Source organism: Armigeres subalbatus, chromosome 1 (genome assembly GCF_024139115.2).
Source record: "Armigeres subalbatus isolate Guangzhou_Male chromosome 1, GZ_Asu_2, whole genome shotgun sequence".
Lineage (NCBI taxonomy): Eukaryota > Metazoa > Arthropoda > Insecta > Diptera > Culicidae > Armigeres > Armigeres subalbatus.
Window position 1 is genome coordinate 88,599,656 of NC_085139.1, and position 22,645 is coordinate 88,622,300.

General features: G+C 41.7%; 1 protein-coding gene across 1 annotated transcript in view; it reads left to right on the forward strand.

The window, feature by feature from the left end:
* Positions 1-22,406, forward strand: part of LOC134227938 (synaptic vesicle glycoprotein 2B) — a 113,356-nt gene extending 90,950 nt beyond the window's left edge. The window contains exons 9-11 of the mRNA XM_062709652.1: positions 765-924; positions 1,018-1,145; positions 22,203-22,406. Of these exons, the coding sequence (XP_062565636.1) occupies positions 765-924; positions 1,018-1,145; positions 22,203-22,258 (344 nt within the window). The 3' untranslated portion in view covers positions 22,259-22,406. The remainder of the gene's footprint in view (positions 1-764; positions 925-1,017; positions 1,146-22,202) is intronic.
* The last annotated feature ends 239 nt before the right edge of the window (positions 22,407-22,645 follow it).

Sequence of the window (22,645 nt, forward strand, 5' to 3'; positions counted from 1 at the left end):
AATACTCAACAAGGAAAAATATCAGCGTGTTTTCATATGTTTTCAGTATTACAAACCATTTCATTTTTTTTGCGCTAGGAAAAAACGCGTGGTCATACGTGGGGGGAGGTGGTCCGACAAATGACCTCGGTAAACCTCATAGGGGCAGGAGGGGGTTGAAAATCTTCAAAAACCACGTGGTTTCTGGATGGCCCCTTAATCAGCCGTAGCTTAGTCAGCGTATAATGAGAGTTTGCACACTTGAATAAAGCATATGTTCAGTATGGAATGTTTATCTTTCCATCAAGAGATTGGCAGCATTTGCTCGCTGTAAATAGCTTGACTAGTCATCAATTCATCAAATGCTATATCTAGAAAAAGGGCGAATGCCGCAATAGATAGTTCTCTTCACCAGTGACAAGCAAAGCATTTGTTTGTACTTTGCCACCCCACAGCGATAGAAAATAATGAATACTTGCATTCTGAGGTGATAAGCCACAAACAAATCCTATGATTATCACTTTCATTCAAAAGTGGGGAAGTCGACAAAGAGAACTCTTTCTTGGAACACTCGCCCTTCAACCATATAGAGCTTGAATTCATGAATAAATTTGAACTCAAGGTGGTTCCGACAAAACGATTTCACAGTCACTGCAGAACGTTCGAATCGAAATGCTTCGAGCGTTCTTCTCGTTGAACACCCCCGCAAATAAATGCAAAATTTAAATTCAAAACCCATTCAACTGTTTTCCTTTTCCCACACGCATCCATACTCACACCCACAGTATACGGTCTGCTCACATCCGGAATGACGGGTTTGCTGCTATACTGGTCGAAAAGCTCGATGACCATCCTGGCGCTGTCGTCAATTTACATCACCACCGCCAGTATAGCATCCACGGCCCTAGTGGGGTCGGTCGTAGCCATGTTTCCCACATCGATGCGGTAAGTAACGCCACGAAACCATACTGCTCGCAAGCAGCTGCACTCCAATCCACATACACTATGCTAAACTTTCAACCGTCACCCACTGCACAGAACCATGGTCGTCTCACTGACAATGATGTTCGGCCGAACCGGATCCATCATCGGTAATCTGCTATTCCCCTATCTGATGTCCATGGGCTGTTTGCCACCGTTCCTGATGATTGGCAGCATACATATCGGTAAGTCGCCACCACGCCGCCCTGCTGGCCTCAAGTGCAGAGCGAACAAACGTGTTTGTGCCTCCAAATGCGTCTGAGACTTCGTCCCAAAATAGTGCTCCATTCCGAACGACATTACACCAAGTGCCATTACCGCGAGTATTAATACCCATGATGTGGCATTATCCTTATCGTTATTACCTCGAAATTGAAATTTGAAGTCTGGGCATGTTCAAGCTGCTCTAAGAACTAGTCTTGGTTTTTGATGTTTGGCGGAAGAGGCCGCTCGTAAACAGAAGAAATTAAATTAAAGATCAATTACGGTTCAAAAGAATAACGTTAGTCAATAGAATCAAGTTGGGCTATGAGAAGGGCCATTCTTTTTTAGACAGTGTAGGTTCTATACAGGTAACACTCCCCAGCATGGCATTGCGTCAAACTCTTATCATCAGTACCATCTAAGGTGCTATTATTTCCGATGGTGTGTTATTGTACCTTGCTGTAGATTGATATTTGAGATCATTTCCCAAAGCTCTCATTGATATAGAAAAATAATATACAGTATAAATAGCACGTGTTATCGAATCATAATCCAGAAAGCAGAGCTCCAACTAAAATTATATTAGCCACTTCTCAACATTTTTAGAGATGAAATATAGATGAGAATGAATGCGGGTGATGATCAAAAGTGGATCCAAAGACACAATAATAGAGTAGCTGACTAGCACTGGACATGGACACATGAAAACTTGCGTTTTAGCTATGGGGAGGACTTATTAGTGAAATCTCTTTTATCATGATTCATTTAGTGAGCTATAACAGTGGCGACGAGTTTGAATGTTTCAGATTTCATTGCTCTTGTTTCAAAAAATGTGTCTTATGTATGAAACACTTTTAACTGTGTCGTGAAACTGTGTTTATTTTGTGAATACTGGATTCTGTTTCATTTAACAATAAAGTAAGAAATAACTTTGTTTGATTTTTCGTGGAATTTTTCAATTCTACTAGGGTGGGATTTTTTCAATTCTTTTAGCTTGATTTGAAACAAGCATTGCACTTCTACTTGATTGTAGATCTGACGACCTTAACTCAAAAATGCTGTGGATGGCCTTCAGTGTATTGAAATGCTGAAAGATCGGTATAACGTTTCTTAGCAGGTATCCTAGGATCTGTTGGGAAGGTTTTGACAGCTACCGAAAACATTTAGGAGGCCGTTGTTGCATAGGTCTTACGAGCCGAACTTCCGAACATTTTGCGCATTCTAAGATGTCATTTTGGGGCACGCAGAAAAAATTCCAAGCAGTCATTTGATTTTTTTTACTGGGCAGGATGGTCTGAACTTGATTTTAAACAAGCATTGCACTTTTACTTTATTGTAAATCTAACGACCTGAACTCAAGAACATTTTGGCCTTTAGTGTAGACAGATCGGTATAACGTTTATTGGCAGGTATCCAAGGATCTGTTGGGAAAGGTTTTGATAGCTGCCGAAAACATTTTGGAAGCCGTTAAAGGGGTACATTCCACGTACATTTCAGAACGTACATTTCAGAACATTCCAAGCATGCCACACGTCTTATGAGCTGAACTTCAGAACATTTCGCGCATTCTAGACTGTCATTATGGGGCACGCAGAAAAAAAATAAAAGAAGTCATTTGATTTCTTTGAAGAGAGCAGGATGACCTGAGCTTGATTTGAAACAAGCATTGCGCTTCTACTTTATTGTTTTGGATGGCCTTTAGTGTATTGAAACGCATAAAGATCGGTATACCATTTCTTGGCAGGTATACAAGGATTAGTTGGGAATGGTTTTGACAGCTGCCGTAAACGTAGAGCATTCCACGCATTCCACACGTCTTACGAGCCGAATTTTGGGGCACGCAGAAAAATTTCCAAGAAGTCTTGGTTTCTAAAAACGAAGCAGGATGACCTGCGCTTGATTTGAAACAAGCATTGCGCTTCTACTTTATTGTAGATCTGACGGCCTGAACTCAAGAACGTTTCGGATGGCCTTTAGTGTATTGAAACGCAGGAAATTCGGTATATTATTTCTTGGCAGGTATCCAAGGATCGGTTGGGAATGGTTTTGATAGCTGTCGTAAACATTTTGAAGGCCGCTGTTACGTAGGTTTTACGAGCCGAACTTCAGAACATTTCGCGCATTCTACAATGTCATGATGGACGCAGAAAAATTTCCAAGAAGTCATTTGATTTCTTTGAACGGAGCAGGATGACCTGAGCTCAGTGGTGTAGCCACGGGGGTGGTTTTGGACAAACCCCCCCCCCTACAGACAAAATTTTTGGAAGATTTTTTTTTCGAATAAGAAAATGTTCAGAAAACCCCCCCAGACCAATTTTCTGGCTACTGCTGAGCTTGATTTGTAACAAGTATTGCGCTTCTATTTGATTGTAGATCTGACGACCTGAATTCAAGAACGTTTTGGATGGCCTTCGGTTGCAGAAAGATCGGTATTGGTATTGAAATGTAGAAGATCGGTATAACATTTCTTGGCAGGTATCCAAGGATCTATTAGGAAGGGTTTTGATAGCTGCCGAAAACATTTTGGAGGCCGTTGTTGCGTAGGTCTTACGAGCCGAGTGTACTTAAATGCAGAAAAATCGGTATAATATTTCTTGGCAGGTATCCTAGGATCTGTTGGGAAAGGTTTCGATAGCTGTGGAAATCAATTTGAAGTCCGTTGTTAAGTAGGGCTTACGAGCCGAACTCCAGTACATTTCGCGCATTCTAGAATGTCAGTATGGGGCACGCAGATAAATTTCTCATGAGTCATTTGATATGTTTGAACTGGGTAGAATGTACTCTGAGTCAATTCAAACTCCAAAATAGTATCTTCAACATGTAAAACACACACCGTTTGGTTTATTTCGTGATCAGATTTTAAGATATATGACCATAACTCTTAGGTCAGGGATGTGGCTCTCAATATCGGTAATTACAGTAATCAAAGAACTTTGAAACGTTCAAAATCACTTCTACTTGATATATTTCATGTATCTACTTTATTTTATAACGCCAAAACTTTATTGCACTTGATAACTAAAAAAATTGGCCATAATAGCAAAAAATAAGGAAAAACCCAGATTTATCCACCTAGCGGTGATGGTGCCTTTCTCGTTCGTTGAAATGAGTCAAGAAATATGAAAGAAAAATTTAAAATAACACCAATAAGTGGATAGATCCTATTTTCCATATTTGATTATATGTATTATACATTTTCTGTGTCAAAAAAGTGATTTTGTATTTGAATTAGTATTTTGGCCGTTACGAGGCGAACCGGTCCAGGGCCGAAAACCTCATTAATAAAGATATTAATAAAAATATTTTGGCCATAACTTCTGATCCCATAGTCCGATCTGGCTAATTTTCAATAGGAAACAATGGAACAAGTATTTTTAGGTTTAGGGTAAGTACTAAAAAAATGAGCTAGAGTTTTTGTGCACATACACAAACACACACACACAGACATCATCTTTTTTTTTTTATTCCTAAGCAATGGAGGGGGAATCTGCTCAACAGACATCCTGGGTTGACCAGGAAGTGCGGGGTTAGGAATCACCAAAGGAGGCAGGACTACATCCCCGCTAAACCGTTTCCATTGCCGCCAAGCCCATTGTCCCTTCGGTACAACGAGAAAGTAATGCTTCAAAGGGGGCCAGTGCACAACGCACCCTCGAGGTTAGCTGCGTGTCCTTGCAGCACCGAACATCGTAACTCGCTTTTTTAGAAGAACACCATGGTATCGTGCCAGCGCGTTGCCGGCTTTCCAGGTGGCCTTACCACGCCCTATGTCTTCGGAAGGTGGGAAGGGTCGACTTCGCGCCTGCTTCCCTCTGCACGACTGGTATCAAGAATGATGATGCCGCGTGCACCCCAAATTGACCTTTCTGCGATAGGGCCTATTCGCCAGCACACAGAGGGACTTGCCGGCACGGTGCCTACGCCTGCTCCAGCCTTGACGAGGACCCCTTTCCGTCCTCGGGCTCGGAACCCGCCCGGTTGACCAACGCCGCGAAAGCGACGATACCATGTTGTTCTTCGCGCGGCCACTTGTTCGATAAAAGGATCGAGTTCGACCACAGAGCATGACCACCGGTATGACCCATGAAGCCGACTCCGATCCCTTGGACCACCTATTATTTGCGCCTGAACTAGCCATCCTTGAGTCCACGCGCCACCTTCTGTGTAGCTCCGAGACGATTTGGGCGATAGCCAATAAAACGGCGTTCCAGCCAACTTCATCTTTACACATCCTCCGAACTAGGTTGTCCGGGGTAGTGTCCAGACCACATGTGGCAAGCATGTGGTCACGCATTGCGCGAAAACGTGAGCACACGAACAACACGTGTTCCGCCGTTTCCTCTAAACCTGCGCACACCAAACACTCGGGCGAGGCCGAGCAAGCCAGCTGCGTTACCTGCACTGTGATTTTGCAGCACGATTAAACGCCGGGCACATCGAACCCCCCATGGGGTGCTTGCTGTTCACAGCTTTGCTGGAACAAATCAAACAATTGGGAGGGTTCGTGCAGCATTGTGCCTTATGTCCCTCCAATCCGCAGCATCGGCCGAGATTGCTTCTGTCAGAGCCTTTGCAGTCCCATTGCTTGTGCCCCGCTTCCAGGCACTTGAAGCAAACTTCTGGTTGCTCGTATATGCACACAGGGCCTACCGACCATCACACCTTGACGCTCCCTAACTTGACTACCTTGGAGGCGTCCGCTGCAGTTAGCCGAACCAATGCTACCTGCGTCCCTGTCGGACCTTTCCGTAGCCGAACGGCTGCGGTGGGCGGTTCCACTTCACACTGTCGCCGCACTGCCGTGACGAGCTCTTCGACTTCGGTGATCTCGTCCAGGTCTTTAACCCTTAGATTCACCTCCGTAGTGAGTGCCCTCACCTTGACCGTCTCGCCTAGAACTTCCTCCGCCAACTTCTTGTAGGCGGCGCCCTTTTGCGAGACGCCCCGCTTCAGCTCGAGGATCATCTCGCCCATCCGGGTACGTCTTATTCGACGTACGTCGGCGCCGAGTTCACCGAGCTTGACGTCACTCCTCATCGCCTTCAAAACGTCCGAGTACTTAGCCTCGTCCGCCGTGATGATCGCCCCTGGAGCAATTGGCGCCTACCCTAGGCTTCTTGCTACCCTCATTCGCCTGGGCTTTCTTTTCGGCCCTTGACGTCTTCGGTTTCCTCTTATTCTTGACCAGGGTCCAGGAGGCGTCATCCCTCTCTATTTCCCTGGTCTGGTGCGGCTGAGAACTTTCAGCCTGCCGTAACCCCTTACCACCGTCTTTCCTGAGTGGACGGACCTTTCCAGGTCCTTCCTCCCCCGGTTTTGGAGGTACCTGGCCGGGGTTCAGCTTCCCAGCCCCACTACCCTTGTTCGGGGTAGTAACCCTCCGTGTTTTGGAGCGGCCCCAGGGAACTCATCCCCTGGAGACTGTTTCCCCCATTTTTGTGTCTGCTCCGTTGGAGCAGTCACCCCCGACGTACCCGCAAATACTTGAGCTTTAGTCTGGGTAGACTTGGGTACCACCGTCTTCGCTGGCACGCCCTCGGTCGATTCGACCTTGCCCGAGTCCGCGAATCCTTAGGCCTTAGTCTGGGTAGACTTCGACTCCACGGATTTTACGGGTTTACACTTGGCTGTCCCGACCGCCCTCTCCAGCTTGGCGTCCAGCATCGACTTTCGAAGTTTCTGCAAGCTCCTCTTGAGGTCCTTGCTGATATTATGCTTCGATGACGCAAAGTCGATGATGGCGTCCAGCTGTTCCGTCGCCACCTCGAAGGCCGAAAGCCAATTGCGTTTGCGGTTCATCGCCTCCACAAGCCATGGGCCGTCAATAACCCCTACCGGCGTTTTTTTAGCCGAGAGGAAGGTTGAGTGACCAACGCTGGCGCTGCGCACTGAGCTGCCGACGGCGGAGACCTGAACAACCCACCTCTTGCGAAGGGGTTGTCGCATACACTACTACCACTAATTGAAGAATTGACTTGGTTTTCCATTTTGGTCCCACGAGTTGCTCGGGAAAAGAGGTCCACCACGCCAGAGCCCAGCATGACGCGGTAAGGAACAGTTACTGGTTACCAGGTACCCTACAGGCTCCGTTAAAGGCCTAGCTCATTATTTCACCCGCCTGGCCATGCATCCCCTCGGCACGGGTCGCTTGACGCCTTGGGATTAGGGGTTAGGGACGATGGTCCCGGTCTAACTCGCAGTGGCCATGGGGAGGGGTCGTCAAGCCCTTGGACAAAGTCCCTGCTGCCCCACACAGACATCATCTCGATTCGTCGAACTGAGTCACTAAGTATATACAGTCGACTCTCTACATCTCGATGTTATATATCTCGATATCTCTCCCTATGTCGATGGTTTCCTCAGTCCCTTCAATCTACATACATGTGGGCTGTCTACATCTCGATATCCTCCCTATCTCGTTATCTTTTTATCTCGATGTGTTCTGATCATATTTTGTTCAGGATTTACTCTCCTTATGTCGATATGTTTCAAATTTTTAGGCCACTAGACCATCTTTGGACAATAACAAACTCACCAACAACAGAATACGACATTTGTTTTGTTGTAGTTTCTCATAGCAACGAGCTTTTTTTGGATCTAGTGACCATTTCAATTTTCCTTCCATTTCTCGATCTCTCTCTATCTCGATGGTCTCTTCAATATCGTGATGTGGAGAGGCGACTGTAACACTATGGGTATCTGGGCCTACTGTAAAAAGTTTGTTTTTGAAGCGAATATATAGCCTTTACCCGCTCTCAAAGTACGAAAAAGGCAAAAACACAGACATTTTCGAAACTCATGAACGCGGGGAGGGGTCTAGCGGGGCGGCACCTAGGACAAAAGAAAGCTGTACTGATTGAGAACGAGCACTTTCAAAGAGGTGACTGTCGCTCCGGTCTTTTAAGGGTATCCGAAGAAGGTTAAAAAGTAGGCGCTTGCCCGGATTAAGGCAACGATGAATTTGATCATTTTTTTGGAGTTAGGTGCTTGCCCGGATTGAGGCAATGATGAATGTAATTCCTTGTTTTGGAAGTAGGAGTTTACCCAGAATAAGGCAATGGTAAATTAAATTCCTTCTTTTAAACTAGGCATTGGCTCGGATTGAGGAAATGTTGGATTTGATCCCTTCTTCAAAAGTAGATGTTTGTTCAACATCAAGCAAGGGGAATGTAGATTCCTTTTTCGGAAGTATTCGTTTGCCTTGAATAAGTTGATGAAGGAAGGATGTGATCCCATCGTCGAAAGTAGTTCATCCGTCCGTTCTTCCGAAAAACATCCCTCGAGCAACTTTATCTACAGGGTGTTCAATAAGTTCGAATACAAATGTTTGATCATTGTGTTTGTAAGCCCAAAATCATTGCGGCATACAACAAAACTGAGGTTTTGGGGGCGATTGATGCCCCTGTGGCCCGGTGCTTAAACGGAGATGAGCCCTACGTGTTCCAATAGGACGATAACTCTCTATACACGGAAATTGATGTTTTAGCCTAATATGGGGACAATGTCATCGACTTTTTGGACAAAAATTTTGCGACCTCACAGTTTCCCAGATTTGAACCCACTTAACTTTTTTGTGTGGTCCTTTATTAAGTTAAAGCTGTACGCAGAGCTTAAAATATTCATCTTCATGAAGCAACTTCGGTCCGAATTTTGACAAACATCGCATGAATATTCAAAACATACACAGATAGAAAAATCCACTGAAATTTACGCTAAAAATCATGCACATAAATGGAACGTCATTATTATTGCGAGAAAAGAGAAAAATTCTATTTTTGCGGAGCAAAGAAGAAGAAGCAGACTGAGTGTCGGAAACTTCAAAATGGCATGCACTGTACGAAAAGTGTTGATATTTCTTGATATCAAGAATATTCGAGAAATCTAAAATGTTTCTAAATCACATAAATATATGACAAAATGCCTTCAAAGTATCATAAAACTTGTTTAAAAAATATAGCGGCATGTAACACTCGTTTAAAATTGCATATTCCGTTTATTTTAATAATCAACATTCACACCGAAAAAATATACCAAAATTTTTACCGTGCAACAAGTGATTTGACGTTTGCGGAACAGCTTTCCGACAGTCGACCGTCGGACCCCGGTTCGAATTTTAAATCTTCTCGCAATAGCGTAATTCCAGAATGGATATAGCCTAAATGTATACAATATTTGACGTGAATCGTCTATATTGCATGCAAGTTGTAAGCAATCTTGTTAGGAAGAGGGCCATTTCTGCGAAGAATACTGTTACTATTGCGCATGGCAAGTTTTACGCGCTGTTTACTTTTCATCATTGTTTTTGTTTAGACGACTACTCCACGAACTCATTCATTCGACTGTCACTGAATGTGTTTACTATGTGCAGAAAAAACATAATTAGCATTGTTTATGTTGATGTTTACCGCTGAAAGTGCCTCGCGGATGAAAATCGGATTCAGTCCTGTGTGATAAATCACTTTACTCATTTGAAACGTGTTCAGATTTCAGATAATTTATCAATTTGTAAAATGTGCATAAATATTCAATGACTAATATTCAACTGAAAATTGACTGTCCGGAGCCGACTATGAATGTGTCGGAAGTGTACTGACAAATGAAGAAAAATAGACTTCAATAAAAAATTTCGATTATTTTACACTCTGGCTGTACGAATACAAGGTCAGTAACTTGGACCAGTTCAAGACGTAATTCTCAAAATCCGGAACGAAATGCCCATGCAGACCGTGCGTGCCGCTTGCGATGGGTTTTAGAAACGTTTGAATCTCGTGAAGAAGTACAAAATAGAGGTCATTCCAAAAGAAATGTTACAAACGTTCCTTATAAACAATACTTTCAGTGAAATGCAACCGGGAAAAGAAATAATTTATTTTCAATTTTTAAATATTTTTTGAAAGTGTATTCGAACTTATTGAACACCCTGTATATATATGAAAAATACACCGAATAACCCTTTCTTTTTCACAGTTCTAAATTATGCCAAATTTCCGCTATTCCAAATAACCGTTATGTCAAATGGCCTTTATGCCAAATGACGTTATGCCAAATTACTCTATGTCAAACGACCCAGACCTCATTGTTTTATTAGGTTCTGCAGCATGACGTCACGAATACGCTAGGAGAAGAATGAATTCTGTCATCAAAAGAAAAAGTAGAATCATGAAAAAAAAATCACAGCGAGGTATGGGATGCAGCTCTTAAAATAATTTTTAAAATTTCAAAATGATATTTATTTACAAATAGTTTATGGCATGAGGTTAGAAATGTGATTATCTACATTATACATATATTAATTTGAATGTTAATGACAATAAAGTTTATTTTTGAAATCATTCTGAAGATGGTACTACTTTTAATGTTTATTGAATTTCTAATCCCGCCTAATAAATCATCTTCAAATAAATTATTTTTTTTGGATTTTGTTCATCTAAAAGTTTGGTTTAAGCATGGGTAGCAAGCTTTCTCCCCTGTTAGCGGAAGTTTTCATGAGCGATTTTGATAATAGAGCCGAAAAGGAAAAATTGTATCCTCGTATGTGGATACGCTATGTGGATGATATTTTTGCTCCAGTGCAAGAAAGGTATGTTAGTCAAACGCTTGCTCTACTGAATTCTCTACATAGCACCAACAAATTTACGGTTGAGAAAGAAGTAGATCGAAAATTGCCTTTTCTTGATCTTATGATCAGCAGAAGAAGACAGCAGTTTGACAGTCCACTCATCGTTACATTACTTCCGACACCAGTCACTTCGGAGCCCAAAAACAAGCCGCCTTCCTTTCGAAGGCACATAGACTCTACAATATCCCTATGGAGAAGCCAGAGTTTGCAGAGGAGAAGGACAAGATTCACACAGCTGCCATGCTAAACGGCTATGACAAGTCGTTTGTAAATAAAATCCTCCGCAAGCACAAGCGCAAAAATAAACGACAGAACATCACAACACTCATACCAGCAACCAAGGAAACACGCAGAATAAGCTTGCTTTTTTAACCTTTTACGACAATGGTTACACGTAGTCCATAAAAGTGATAACACTTTACGAGACTTGCTCTGTAACCTGTAAGATAAAGTACCCCCAAATGACCTTTCAGGAATATATCAAATTCCTTGTAATGATTGCCCAGCCGTTTATATCGGTCAAACACGCCGAAAAGTGAAAACCCGCCTGAAAGAACACAAAAAACCCAACGAGTCAAGCGTGGCTGCACACACAGACGAACTCAATCATGAAATTGATTGGAACAGCGCGAAACTCATCAAATCTATCAGGAAACCATCACACCTCAACTCTTGGGAATCAATGTTCATCACCAACACCAAAACACAATTGATGAATGAAGATGATCTCCCCATTATGTCCTGCCTTTACAGTTCAACCATCGCAGCTATACATTAGCCTCCCCTAAAAGTAACCAGTCGGACATTGTCCTGAAGATGGGTGACATCGCGCCCGAAGCCGGTCGACAGAAAGGTAATTTTTAACTCCTTTGACGATTGTAAGAACAATAAGTGTTATGTCTTGTCTCGCGTCGCGTCTTCAGATGTCGTGTAGTACTTACGTTAGCACAAACAAAAATCCTTTTAAAGCTATCTAATCAAGCAACTAGTTTACATAGTGAATACAGAAAAAATATGCCATTTAACCCTAACTTTTGACGCTGTTCACAATTATGCCAAATGTCCGTTATGCCAAATGACCCGCTCCCACTTGGAACGTTAGGACCCTGTTGGAACCTGCAAGTATTGCAGCCCTTCAGGAGGTCCGATGGCGAGGAACAGAAGTACATAAATTCGGTAGCAGCGAGAAATCATTAGATGGAGGCAGATATATGATCGCATCTGGACGTTTAGAATAAAAGGCAAATTCTTCAACTAAAGCTGAATCAATGCGTACGCACCAACCAACGACAAAACCGATGATGTGAAGGACGAGTTCTATGAGCGTCTGCTGCCTAGACAAGACCCACGGAGAATGCTCAAAACATGACGCGAAAATCATCATAATCAAAAGCTAAACAATTTTGTTGCAGCCAGAGGAATGGCTATCTGTGGCATCTGTTTCGCTCGCAAGAATATTTTAAAGCACATCTGGAGACAGCCAAATGGCGATAAGTGCTTTCAAATTGATCATGTTTTGGTTTTCGGTCGGCATTTCTCTGATGTCATAGATGTGAGCCCTTCCAAGGTCCAAATATCGACCCTGACCACTATCTGGTGGTACGGAAGATTCACGTAAGGCCGTCCAGCATCACAGGTTCTAAGAGTGAACATAAAGCGACGACGGTTTTGGAGCAATCCGCTCATAAGCTCGACGAACGAATCAAAGGAATCAAAGTCCACGAGGCGGTGAATTTAACAGCCACAGAGGTGCTTCCACAGTAGCACAATTTAGTCAGATTCGATTGCAGAAACCTAAATGTGACTTAGTTTAGCCGTATATAGGTTATAGCAACTCGACTATGACTGTGCTGCTTTGGCTGATACCAGACAAGGGAACCAACGGAAAAGCTAGTTTGATGAGGAGTGCCAAAGAGCAAAAGATGAGAAAAACAAAGCCAGGAGCCGCATGCTCGTAGCAACTGCACGTCAAAATAGAGAACGATATAAAGAGCTTAGAGCAGCTAAGAAAAAACTTCACAGACATAAGAAACGGGGGTACAACGAAGAAGTACTCTCGGGAGGCTTTGCCAGAAACGACGCGTGGAAGTTCTACAAAACGATCAACAGCATGCACAAGAAAGTGCCCCGACGCTAGTTATGCTCAAGCAGGAATGGCTGCTAGGTGGAGGGAGCACTTTGAGTTATTGTTGAATGGACGACGGACAGGGAGGGCATACACAGAATTGGAATTCAGGATGATGGACAAACAGGGCGTTCTACGGTTTGCCTAGCCAGCTAAAGTCTCGCAGCTAACATACACGAACAAAACTAGCTCTGTACACATAGTTGATTCGTTCAATAGCCCTTTACTGTCATGAAGCAAATCCAGACTATCGAGTTCTCGGAAAATACTGTGTTCTATTAATTGATGAATGCCCAGACACATGAGACACGAGTTGTTCCAAGTGTACAAACATGCAGACATCAACATGTAGAGTGTATGCCGGAAGAGATACCAGCAAAAGCGATGTTAAGCAGAGATCCTGGAAGAGGACGCCATCTCCAGGGTAGACAGTCGCTGGCTGTGGTCAATCAAGAAAGATGCGCGATCGATTGGTGTGCAGATAGATTGGCAATTGACGGGCCAAGAACAAGCGACCTAGAATATTACGTTACATTCGGTTCTGCTCCGAACAACACGGAGTGTACGACCTAGGCTGACCATACGTACCGTATTTAACGAGACAGTCCCGTTTTCTAGACCTTATTGTGCTGTCCCGTCGTAATCTTAAAAATCATCAATTTGTCTCGTTTTTTCATTGATTTTTCCGAAGAGCTCCAAAATATTATTCAAAATCAAATACATAGAATGTGTCTATTAGAGTCTATTACAGCCCTCGGCTGGCTCATCTTTCAACAAAGAAAGTGGACGAAACCCATCAATAAAGTGTGAGATGTAATGTTATTAGTGTTGTTTTTAAAAGAATTCTATCTATGCAGTTCTGTATTTTCCTTTGATCGACTTTTTTAAAAGGTTTTTAACCGTTTAACAAGGCAACAGGTGCTTCTCCGGGAGATTTTTTCGTACAGTTTCATTTCAATGTTTTTTTTTCCTTATTCCGGAGGGATTAAAATTTGGCCAATTTCATCAGTTGATTGAACGGAATTAAGAACTTGGTAGTTAAGTATTTCCTGTGAATAAAATGAAGCGCAAGGACAGACATTCTAATTTTCAGATTAAGCTCATTTTATATTATTCTTAGTAGGTAACTCATTTTTTCTCAAATCTGCTTTGACAAATATTTTTCAATCATTTAAGTCTTTTCGAAACATTGAAAATCATTCAGAGTCTTTCTGAATAAATCGAAATCATCCACTGTAAAAAAAACTACGGCATGAAAATAGAGATGGGCGCTCCGCTCAGGTGCTGTTCGAAAGATTCGCTTCCTTACATTGAGCTGATGAGCCATGGATCTTTTTTTAAAGAAGCCCAGCTCAGCAGCTCACTTTAAATTGATGAAAATCATTGTCAAACACGCGCCTAGAGAAACTCCCTCGAGCGTACGCACTCGAGTACGCGCCCTGTTGTATTTTGTACAACACAAACGAAAATACCACGCTCGCGGTACACATCCCAAGCGACCTTGTATGAGCATTCCAGTCCAGTACCGCGCACGTGCTGATCGTTTATTATTTGCATCTCAAGCACCATCAAGCCAAGCTACAGCACCATCTAGTCAAGCAACCAGGCAGCAACAGAAATCATTTCTGCTGCAGAAAGGAATAAGAAACACACAACCAAAAATAATCTAGCTTGCCGTCTATTTCTTAACCCATACCCACATACTCGGCGCTACGAACGGACACACAAAAGATACCTAGTAGTGCGGTAGCGAACGACCCGTACCAAGCAAAAGATCCGAAGATCCGAACAACTCTCAGTTCCGCTCATGTCGTCGTCCAGCTCGAAATTGCTGTGACATGGAAGCGAGAGCTGCGCCACCAGCTCAGATCCGTGCGACACGGATCTCGATCCGGATCAGTCGCGACCGATTCTAGCGAGCGAACCGTGTGGTTCAAACGAACCGAACTGGGAGCTGTGTCTTGCACGGAGCGGATCTTTTACTTGCGACGGGTTTTCCCGCCAGCATACTGCTACATGTGCACTCGGTTTGTTTGTAGCACCGTGCTCTGCACGCTTAAAATCAATAACACAGAGATGTGTTTGCATCACACAAAACGGACCTAATGCGGAACATCCCCTAGATGAGCGATAGTTACACAGCCACAAAAATAGCTCGTGTGATTTTATTGAAGCTTGGATTTCAATATTTTCAACAGTATTTGGTTCCTCATGAAACAAGGAATCTGTACAAACGTTTACGTGTTGAAAAGGACCGTTATCACGACCGTACGAGGCATTTTTGTGCCTGTGTAACTGTCGCTCATCTAGGGGATGTTCCACATTAGGTCCGTTTTGTGTGATGCAAACACATCTCTGTGTTATTGATTTTAAGCGTGTGTATTTTTTACTCTCTTGTTTTTATTTCTCTCGCATTTCGGGAACCAATATAGATGAATGGGCTCGCTTGTATGAAAATGTCAACTACGCATGGTTAGAAGGGTTAGAAGCGCGCGCAAACAAGGCATTGATTTGCTGCACCCAGTATGAAGAGAAAACTTATGACACGTGATATCTCGCTTAACAATTGATTAGGGCCTACAATGAAAAGTAAACAAATTCAATTTTAACACCCTTCGATAGAATCCTCTAATAGCTACTAATAGTATAAAAATGTTCCGCATCTTCAATTAAATTACTTAGAAAAAACTAATTTTTAATTGGGCCTACAACGTGTTATTTTCAAAATATATGTAGGTCCACCCTAAAAAACGGTCAAGCCACTCGTTTTTTCTGTCTGGGATAAACTTATGTACCACCCTGGGATAAGCCTTCTCCAACTTCGGGCCGATAACGAGAATTTTTTCCGAACCGTCATCGGCCCCACCTCGGAGAGAGAAAATTTCCCCTCCCGAAAAGCCTTATCCCGTGTTTACTTTCGAAAAATGCCATAAACAAAGGGTTTATGAATGACAAGCAAATGCAGAATGACTTATCAAGAAGGCCTATCCCGGAGAAAAAATTAAAATAGACTTAAATTTTTATTTTAACGATTTCGACACATTTTTGCATGTTTTCGATGCAATTAAGGTTATGGATGGATTGATAGTGCTGATTATGTGCTTTTAGGAGTTTTGGCTGCTTAAAATATCATAAACCTGGGAAATAGGAATAGAAATTGTGATGCATTTTTTTCGAACGGCATTTTCTCAGTGTTTTCGTTTTGGCTGTAGGCCCTTTTCAAATGTTACGCGAGATATGGTTCTTATATATACATATCAGAGATTAGGGACTGAATTATTCAAATTAACGATTTGAGAAACGTTATCAACAAAATGAAACTTAGAATTATGAATAGAAAATAATGTTGAGTTAGTTTTAGTATAGAAATAAATGAACTCCTAGACTTCAAAACTAGACGGTCAGAAAAAGCGTAATAAATGTTATTAATTTAAAATTGTCGGTTTTTCAATAGAAATTATTACCTCACTATAGCTTAACATTTTAAAAATTTCAATGTGAGGTAAATAGATGAATGATGAATAAATAAATGAATGACATGAATTTTTAAAAATTTTGAACAATAATTAAAATTAAAATAATAATATTAACAATTATTGTCGACGAGCTTCCTTCGTCCAAGCCCCAACATCGATTAACTTTGATTATGTGGTCTGCCACGGAAGGTATGGGAAGGAAGACACTGCTGGTCTGATCGCCATTCCCAATCCCAAGATAATTGGGGGCTCCTTCGACACGTTGAAATTGGAAACACTGATTTAACATTAACACTACATAGTTCATACATTTATTCCACACATATTTACAGTCAAGTTAGTTAAAAGCTATACAAATATTAAAGGATACATGGGCCTTTCCTGACCACATGTTCCACGATCTGTGTCATACTAATTGGCTAGAACAAAAAAACTCCAAATTATTCATCTCCTCTGTTATGCACATTGAGGTTGGGCGATAATGAGTGATAATGAGATCTGCTTTTTACAATCCACCATCAGAGTCGTAGCTAGGGCGGGTCGATAATGCTGCTCCCGAACATACTCACCCACCCTGAAATGGCTTGCATTTCTGAACACATAAAGTAAATTGTTTCCAGCATGTGAAACTACTACATTTTAAACAACGGTAGGGCTCACCAACATTCGGACAGTTTTGTCGAAGCTCCGATTAACCTTTCTTTCTTGCTTCAACATTTCCTAGAAATATATGCGGCTTGTGGTTTTGAATCCGGTGAATCCATATGTGAATCATCTCCTGAACCGTGCAGCCAACGTCCATGCTGACTGATCGTAATTAATTGAGAAACGCCAACCGATTGTGTTGATCCCTTGATCATTGTAAACACAGTGGTCGTGTGAAACGTCTCTGTTGTAAAGACGAATGATGTTCCAACCAACGTCTCGTTCCACCTTGGAATTAAAAGCTGAGTAAAACGCCAAATCAACCCTGTTGACTTTGTTTATCCCCAGCAAAACTCATGGAAAATCGACAACATGAGAACCGTTTTCTCGTTGTCCTGCAGTATAACAGAAATTGGTTTCTGCTCCCAAGAATTTTCACATGAAACGCTACCATTAAGTTGGTTTGCTGTTACCCCAATGATAACAGCATCCACAAACTCCCTATGAGTTCATCTGAATCCACTTAGTAGTGGTAACTATCATCGTAATTGTATTACCTGCTTCTCACAGTGAGCCTCCCAGCTGATGAGCCGAAGTGAAGTCTAATAATATAGCATCGTGTGTGAAATATTCAGCATTGCGTTCCACATCTACTTGTCCACATCAAAACGTCCTATGTGTGGAGTTAGGTTTTCTACAGTACAACGCGTGAATTCGTAGATATCGCACATATCTGTACAACATCGATCGCATGTGAAGTAATACATTCGATTTCCGAGAATATACCAAATACGATGCTCGGGTGGTAATCGCGCAGTCCGTCCTCAAATGCGCGAAGCTATGAACAGCTGATACATGCGTCCATTACGAAAAGTGTTCCGACGATGATGTGAGATGCAGATCAAATTTTATCGTTCACTTGATGGATAGATATCATTGCCTTCGTTTCCTCGATCGTGTGTGTTGTAGTGCAAACGGGGTAGTTTTGAATGTTGAGAACATCTTCCAAATTACAACGGTGTGTAGATCGAAACTACCAAATCTGATCCAGACGAAGTGATGAACAAGAAATTCCTGATGACGTCACATCATTTGTGTTGATCTTTCGCCCGTGTTGTATTGGTGATTTAGCAGATAAACCGAAAAGTGCAGAGTGATTTAGAATGAGGAGTATCCATCGGGTGCATCGGTCCTTGCTTCGCAGGACATATACCATTTAAATTTACCTGGAATACTGTAGGTTGATATAGTCTTTTCGAGTTACAATACCTTCAATCGTTGGATAATCCTCATTTGCTGACGTCCTTGAAAGTTTATAGTTTTGCTCCTACTTATTGACCTTTGTGCGGCTGCTCGGATCGTCTCCATTTTGAAATATTGTCAATCAATCCTTCTGGTAAACAGCAGTAGTCCAGGTGAGCGAATATTGTAGCTTCACGAAATAAGAGTGAGGATTTCCTTGTTGCCTTCATTACCATGCTTTCGATGTTCCTTTCCTTCCTTCCGGGCGATCCGGTTCGGTGGACCAAATGTCGGCGAGCTTCCTTCGTCCAAGCCCCAACATCAATTAACTTTGATTATGTGGTCTGCCACGGAAGGTATGGGAGGGAAGACACTGCTGGTCTGATCGCCATTCCCAATCCCAAGATAATTGGGGGCTCCTTCGACACGTTGAAATTGGAAACACTGATTTAACATTAACACTACATAGTTCATACATTTATTCCACACATATTTACAGTCAAGTTAGTTAAAAACTATACAAATATTAAAAACATGGACCTTTCCTGACCACGTGTTACACGATCTGTGTTATACTAATTGGCTAGAACAAAAACTCCAAATTATTCATCTTCTCTCTTATGCATATTGGTTTGGGCGATAATGAGTGATAATGAGATCTGCTTTTTACAATCCACCATCAGAGTCGTAGCTAGGGCGGGTCGATAATGCTGCTCCCGAACAATTATGTTTTAATATATATAGCATTAAAGAACTGAAGAGCTGATCCAAGGAGCTGACTCTTTTCAATGAGCTGAACGGATCAGATCCGCTCACTGCAATGAGCTGTTTTGCCCATCTCTACATGAAAAAGTAATTTCAAACCGATAATTTGGTCGGATTAAAGGCTATATTTAAGATCCTCACGTACTTTTTGACTAGGGTACACATCAGAAGCTTATCTGCAAATTTCGCTACCATATTGTGGGGCCCTCCTGGCGCGTCTTACCGCACGGCTACAAAGCAAGACCATGCTGAGGGTGGCTGGGTTCGATTCCCGGTGCCGGTCTAGGGAATTTTCGGATTGGAAATTGTCTCGACTTTCCCTGGGCATAAAAGTATCATCGTGCTAGCCTCATGATATACGAATGCAAAAATGGTAACCTGGCTTAGAAACCTCGCACTTAATAACTGTGGAAGTGCTTAATGAACACTAAGCTGCGAGGCGGCTCTGTCCCAGTGAGGGGATATAATGCCAATGAGAAGAAGATAAGAATGTGTGGACGGGATTTATGGGACTCCGTTATGAAAAATTAGAAATTCGGCCCGATTTAAAATACAATCCGGTGGAAATCTCCGAGAGTTCGAACTGTAAATTGGTCAGGATTTTGTTTTACTTTTCGCGACGAAATTGCATGAGTCCCCCTTTTTTGGGAGCACATGGGAACAAAATCAATGGACAAGATTCCCGAGGTGTGAGGCTACTTTTAGCGTCATTCAAATCAGTTTCGATCAAAAAGGACTGTGAATTGATTAGATTTAACATTTGTTCTCATGCGCCAACCATATTTATGAAATAATTAAAATTACATTTTATTAATGTTCTTTCCTTGTAAAGATTCTTGTTATTCTTAGCCGCAGATTTTTTTCCACTTATATTCATGGCAAAAGGATTTGGCACAGGAAATCAATAATCTCACCCTACTGCTCTTCTCACATTTGTCTTTTCCTAAAACTATTTTTTATTAGCTATCTAAAAGCTCAAAGCCGGCCTTAGGCAGGGTACTTTGACTATTGTTTGTTATTTTCAATTGTTCACAATAGAAGAAGTTTTGGACATTGGTCAGTAATAAAATCCTTGATGCATGTCTAAGACTAGAATAAAATATAATTTAAAAATTTCCCTTTTTTTATCATTGAAAGATGCGTAAATTTCTGTTCCTTCATGTTTTTGTCCTCGTCCTTTTGAAGAGTGAAATATTTGTAGTTTAGTATTTTTCCACAAGTTAATACAATAGAGGTTATGATGGTAAATGTTTCACTCTAAAATATTTCTAATTTCTTACACGGAAAATGGCAAATAGGCCCATACATTTTGAAATTTCCATAGCTCTTGAATTTTATCAGAAGGTTTTTTGACATGACCGTTTTGCATGCGCATTTGTCCCGTTTTTTCACCGAAATGATCTGGTCAGCCTAGTACGACCATCATAGGTGGGTAAATATTCATTGGGTCAAGATTTGCCTGAAGCTGGCAATGCAATGTGGCCACAAGTAGCCACATTTTTGCTTGAATTTCAATGCCAATAAGGCTGGTATGCAGTTCCCGACAGAATAACACTCATCAAAAAAACAATTTTACGGTGGCTTTCAAGACTCACCTTTTGGAGAACCAAACTTTATTATTTTGTGTGGGGAAAGTTTCCGATTGTTTTCCAAATTTATCATGTAACCAATTTATAAATAATTTGAAGATTCCATAAAACATATATTCATGTTTTTTCTCACTATATTCCTAAATTGGTGGGCTTCGTGGCCGTGCGGTTAGCTACGTCAATCGTCTAAACGCATGTGCTGTGGAGTGTGGGTTCGATTCCCGCCCCAGAAAGGAGAAAACTTTTCGTAAAGCAAAAAGTTCTCCACTGGTCCACTGGGTGTTGTGTAAATGTCCTTGTCCGTTGTCTCATGCTAGATGTTAAGTGTTCAGTCTGTGCGACCTCTGGTCGAAGACGGTGATTCTGTCTTTTTTTAATAATTCGTACATTGTATTTCAATCAATTACCTAATTCGGCGAAAGGAGTATCGGTTTTCCACTTCATTCAGCATAGTAGCGTTCGGAGTAGTGAGACTGGACCCCATCTTGCATTACCGTTTTGCGCACGATTTGGTTAACTTATTTGCGATGGAAGGAACAATTGTTCGAAATTCGGGGAACAATATCAACGGAATGGCATAACTATGCAGTTCCGCTGCAGATACATAACCGACTTGACTTGGCTACCAATGATGGAGGATGTTGCTATCCATGTTGTGACGCATCTTATGATGGTTATAGCCGAAGAGTCAATCATTGTAATAAGAGAAGCCGGTGAAGCCTTGTCAACTGTTTGGACGGCAATCTTACTAATTGATTGGAAAAGTGACTTTAATTTTCAATACCTCGAAATGTTGTTTACTGAAAAATCCTTATGGTAACATGCTTGACAGATATAAGCAAAAAATAGGAAATATCCTTTTTCCTTATGACCTGTGTTATTCAAATATGCTGTTTCGGCAGAAGTTTGCTTTTTGTTATCATTCCATATTTCGAGTATATGATAAATAGTTTATGTTTCCCGAACCTAATTAACCTCCAGGTAAAATTATTTTCCTTCTTTTTCAAGGCTGTACTAATTACGATGCAGAATTTTCGAAATAGCCAAACACAAACACTTTGCAGTAAAACTCAGGCGCATAGCTGCAGTCAAAGTTTGTTACAGAGTTACTGAATGCGGTCTGTCGGTCAACCGACGTTAAGTAGGTACCTACCGTGTTGATGAAAATAAAACATTCTGCAAATAGTCATCCATAATGTTAGGGGAAAGTTGGCACATATGTTCCCCATATTTCAAATATGGAAGCTAATAGTTGAACACCTTTGATGTCATGAAAACATACAGAGTTCGCAATTTGAAAACACGGATATATTTACTACGGAAATTTCTAAAAAACAAGAACTTTGTTTCAATCCATACCTTCCATGTTATGTCCAAACGTTATTTGATACACATTTTTTTTAATATAACTAGCAAAAATTTCCATGAATCATGGGCAATCGAATGACCCTGAGAATCAAGTGTTCCCATGTTCCGCTACAGTTTTAATTGGTTCTCCCCCTCTACCATCAGCACAAAGCCCTCTCACTTTTCCCAGTCTGACTAATAACATCGTCTGAATCTATGTCTCGTTGCAGTCGTCTCGCTGGTTTCGCTTACCATTCCCAGGACACTGAAGAAACCGCTGCAGTGAAGTTGTTAAAGTACTTAACCATTTGTCGTCGAACAAATACCCACACTGACTGGAGGATGACTGCACTGTTCGTGGTGAAGATAATAGATGTAATGTTGAAAGTGATATAAAAAATTAACTCATTAGCTTTAAGACTGGTCTTTACTGACTATACGTTTTAAAACAGTAAATGTATTTTCATTTGACGAAAGAAACTCCTTATTTTTCAAAAATTTAAATCTGTGAAACAGCAAGGCTAAGCATCAGTTACATCGTACATCGATTATCATCGTCGATTATCATATTACCGCATGCCATCTCCTGCTGCGAATGCCAGTTGCCGACATTTGACTCCTTCAGCTCAGTAGGTTCCAAAACTTTATCGTCTCACGTCAGCCGGCAAATGGG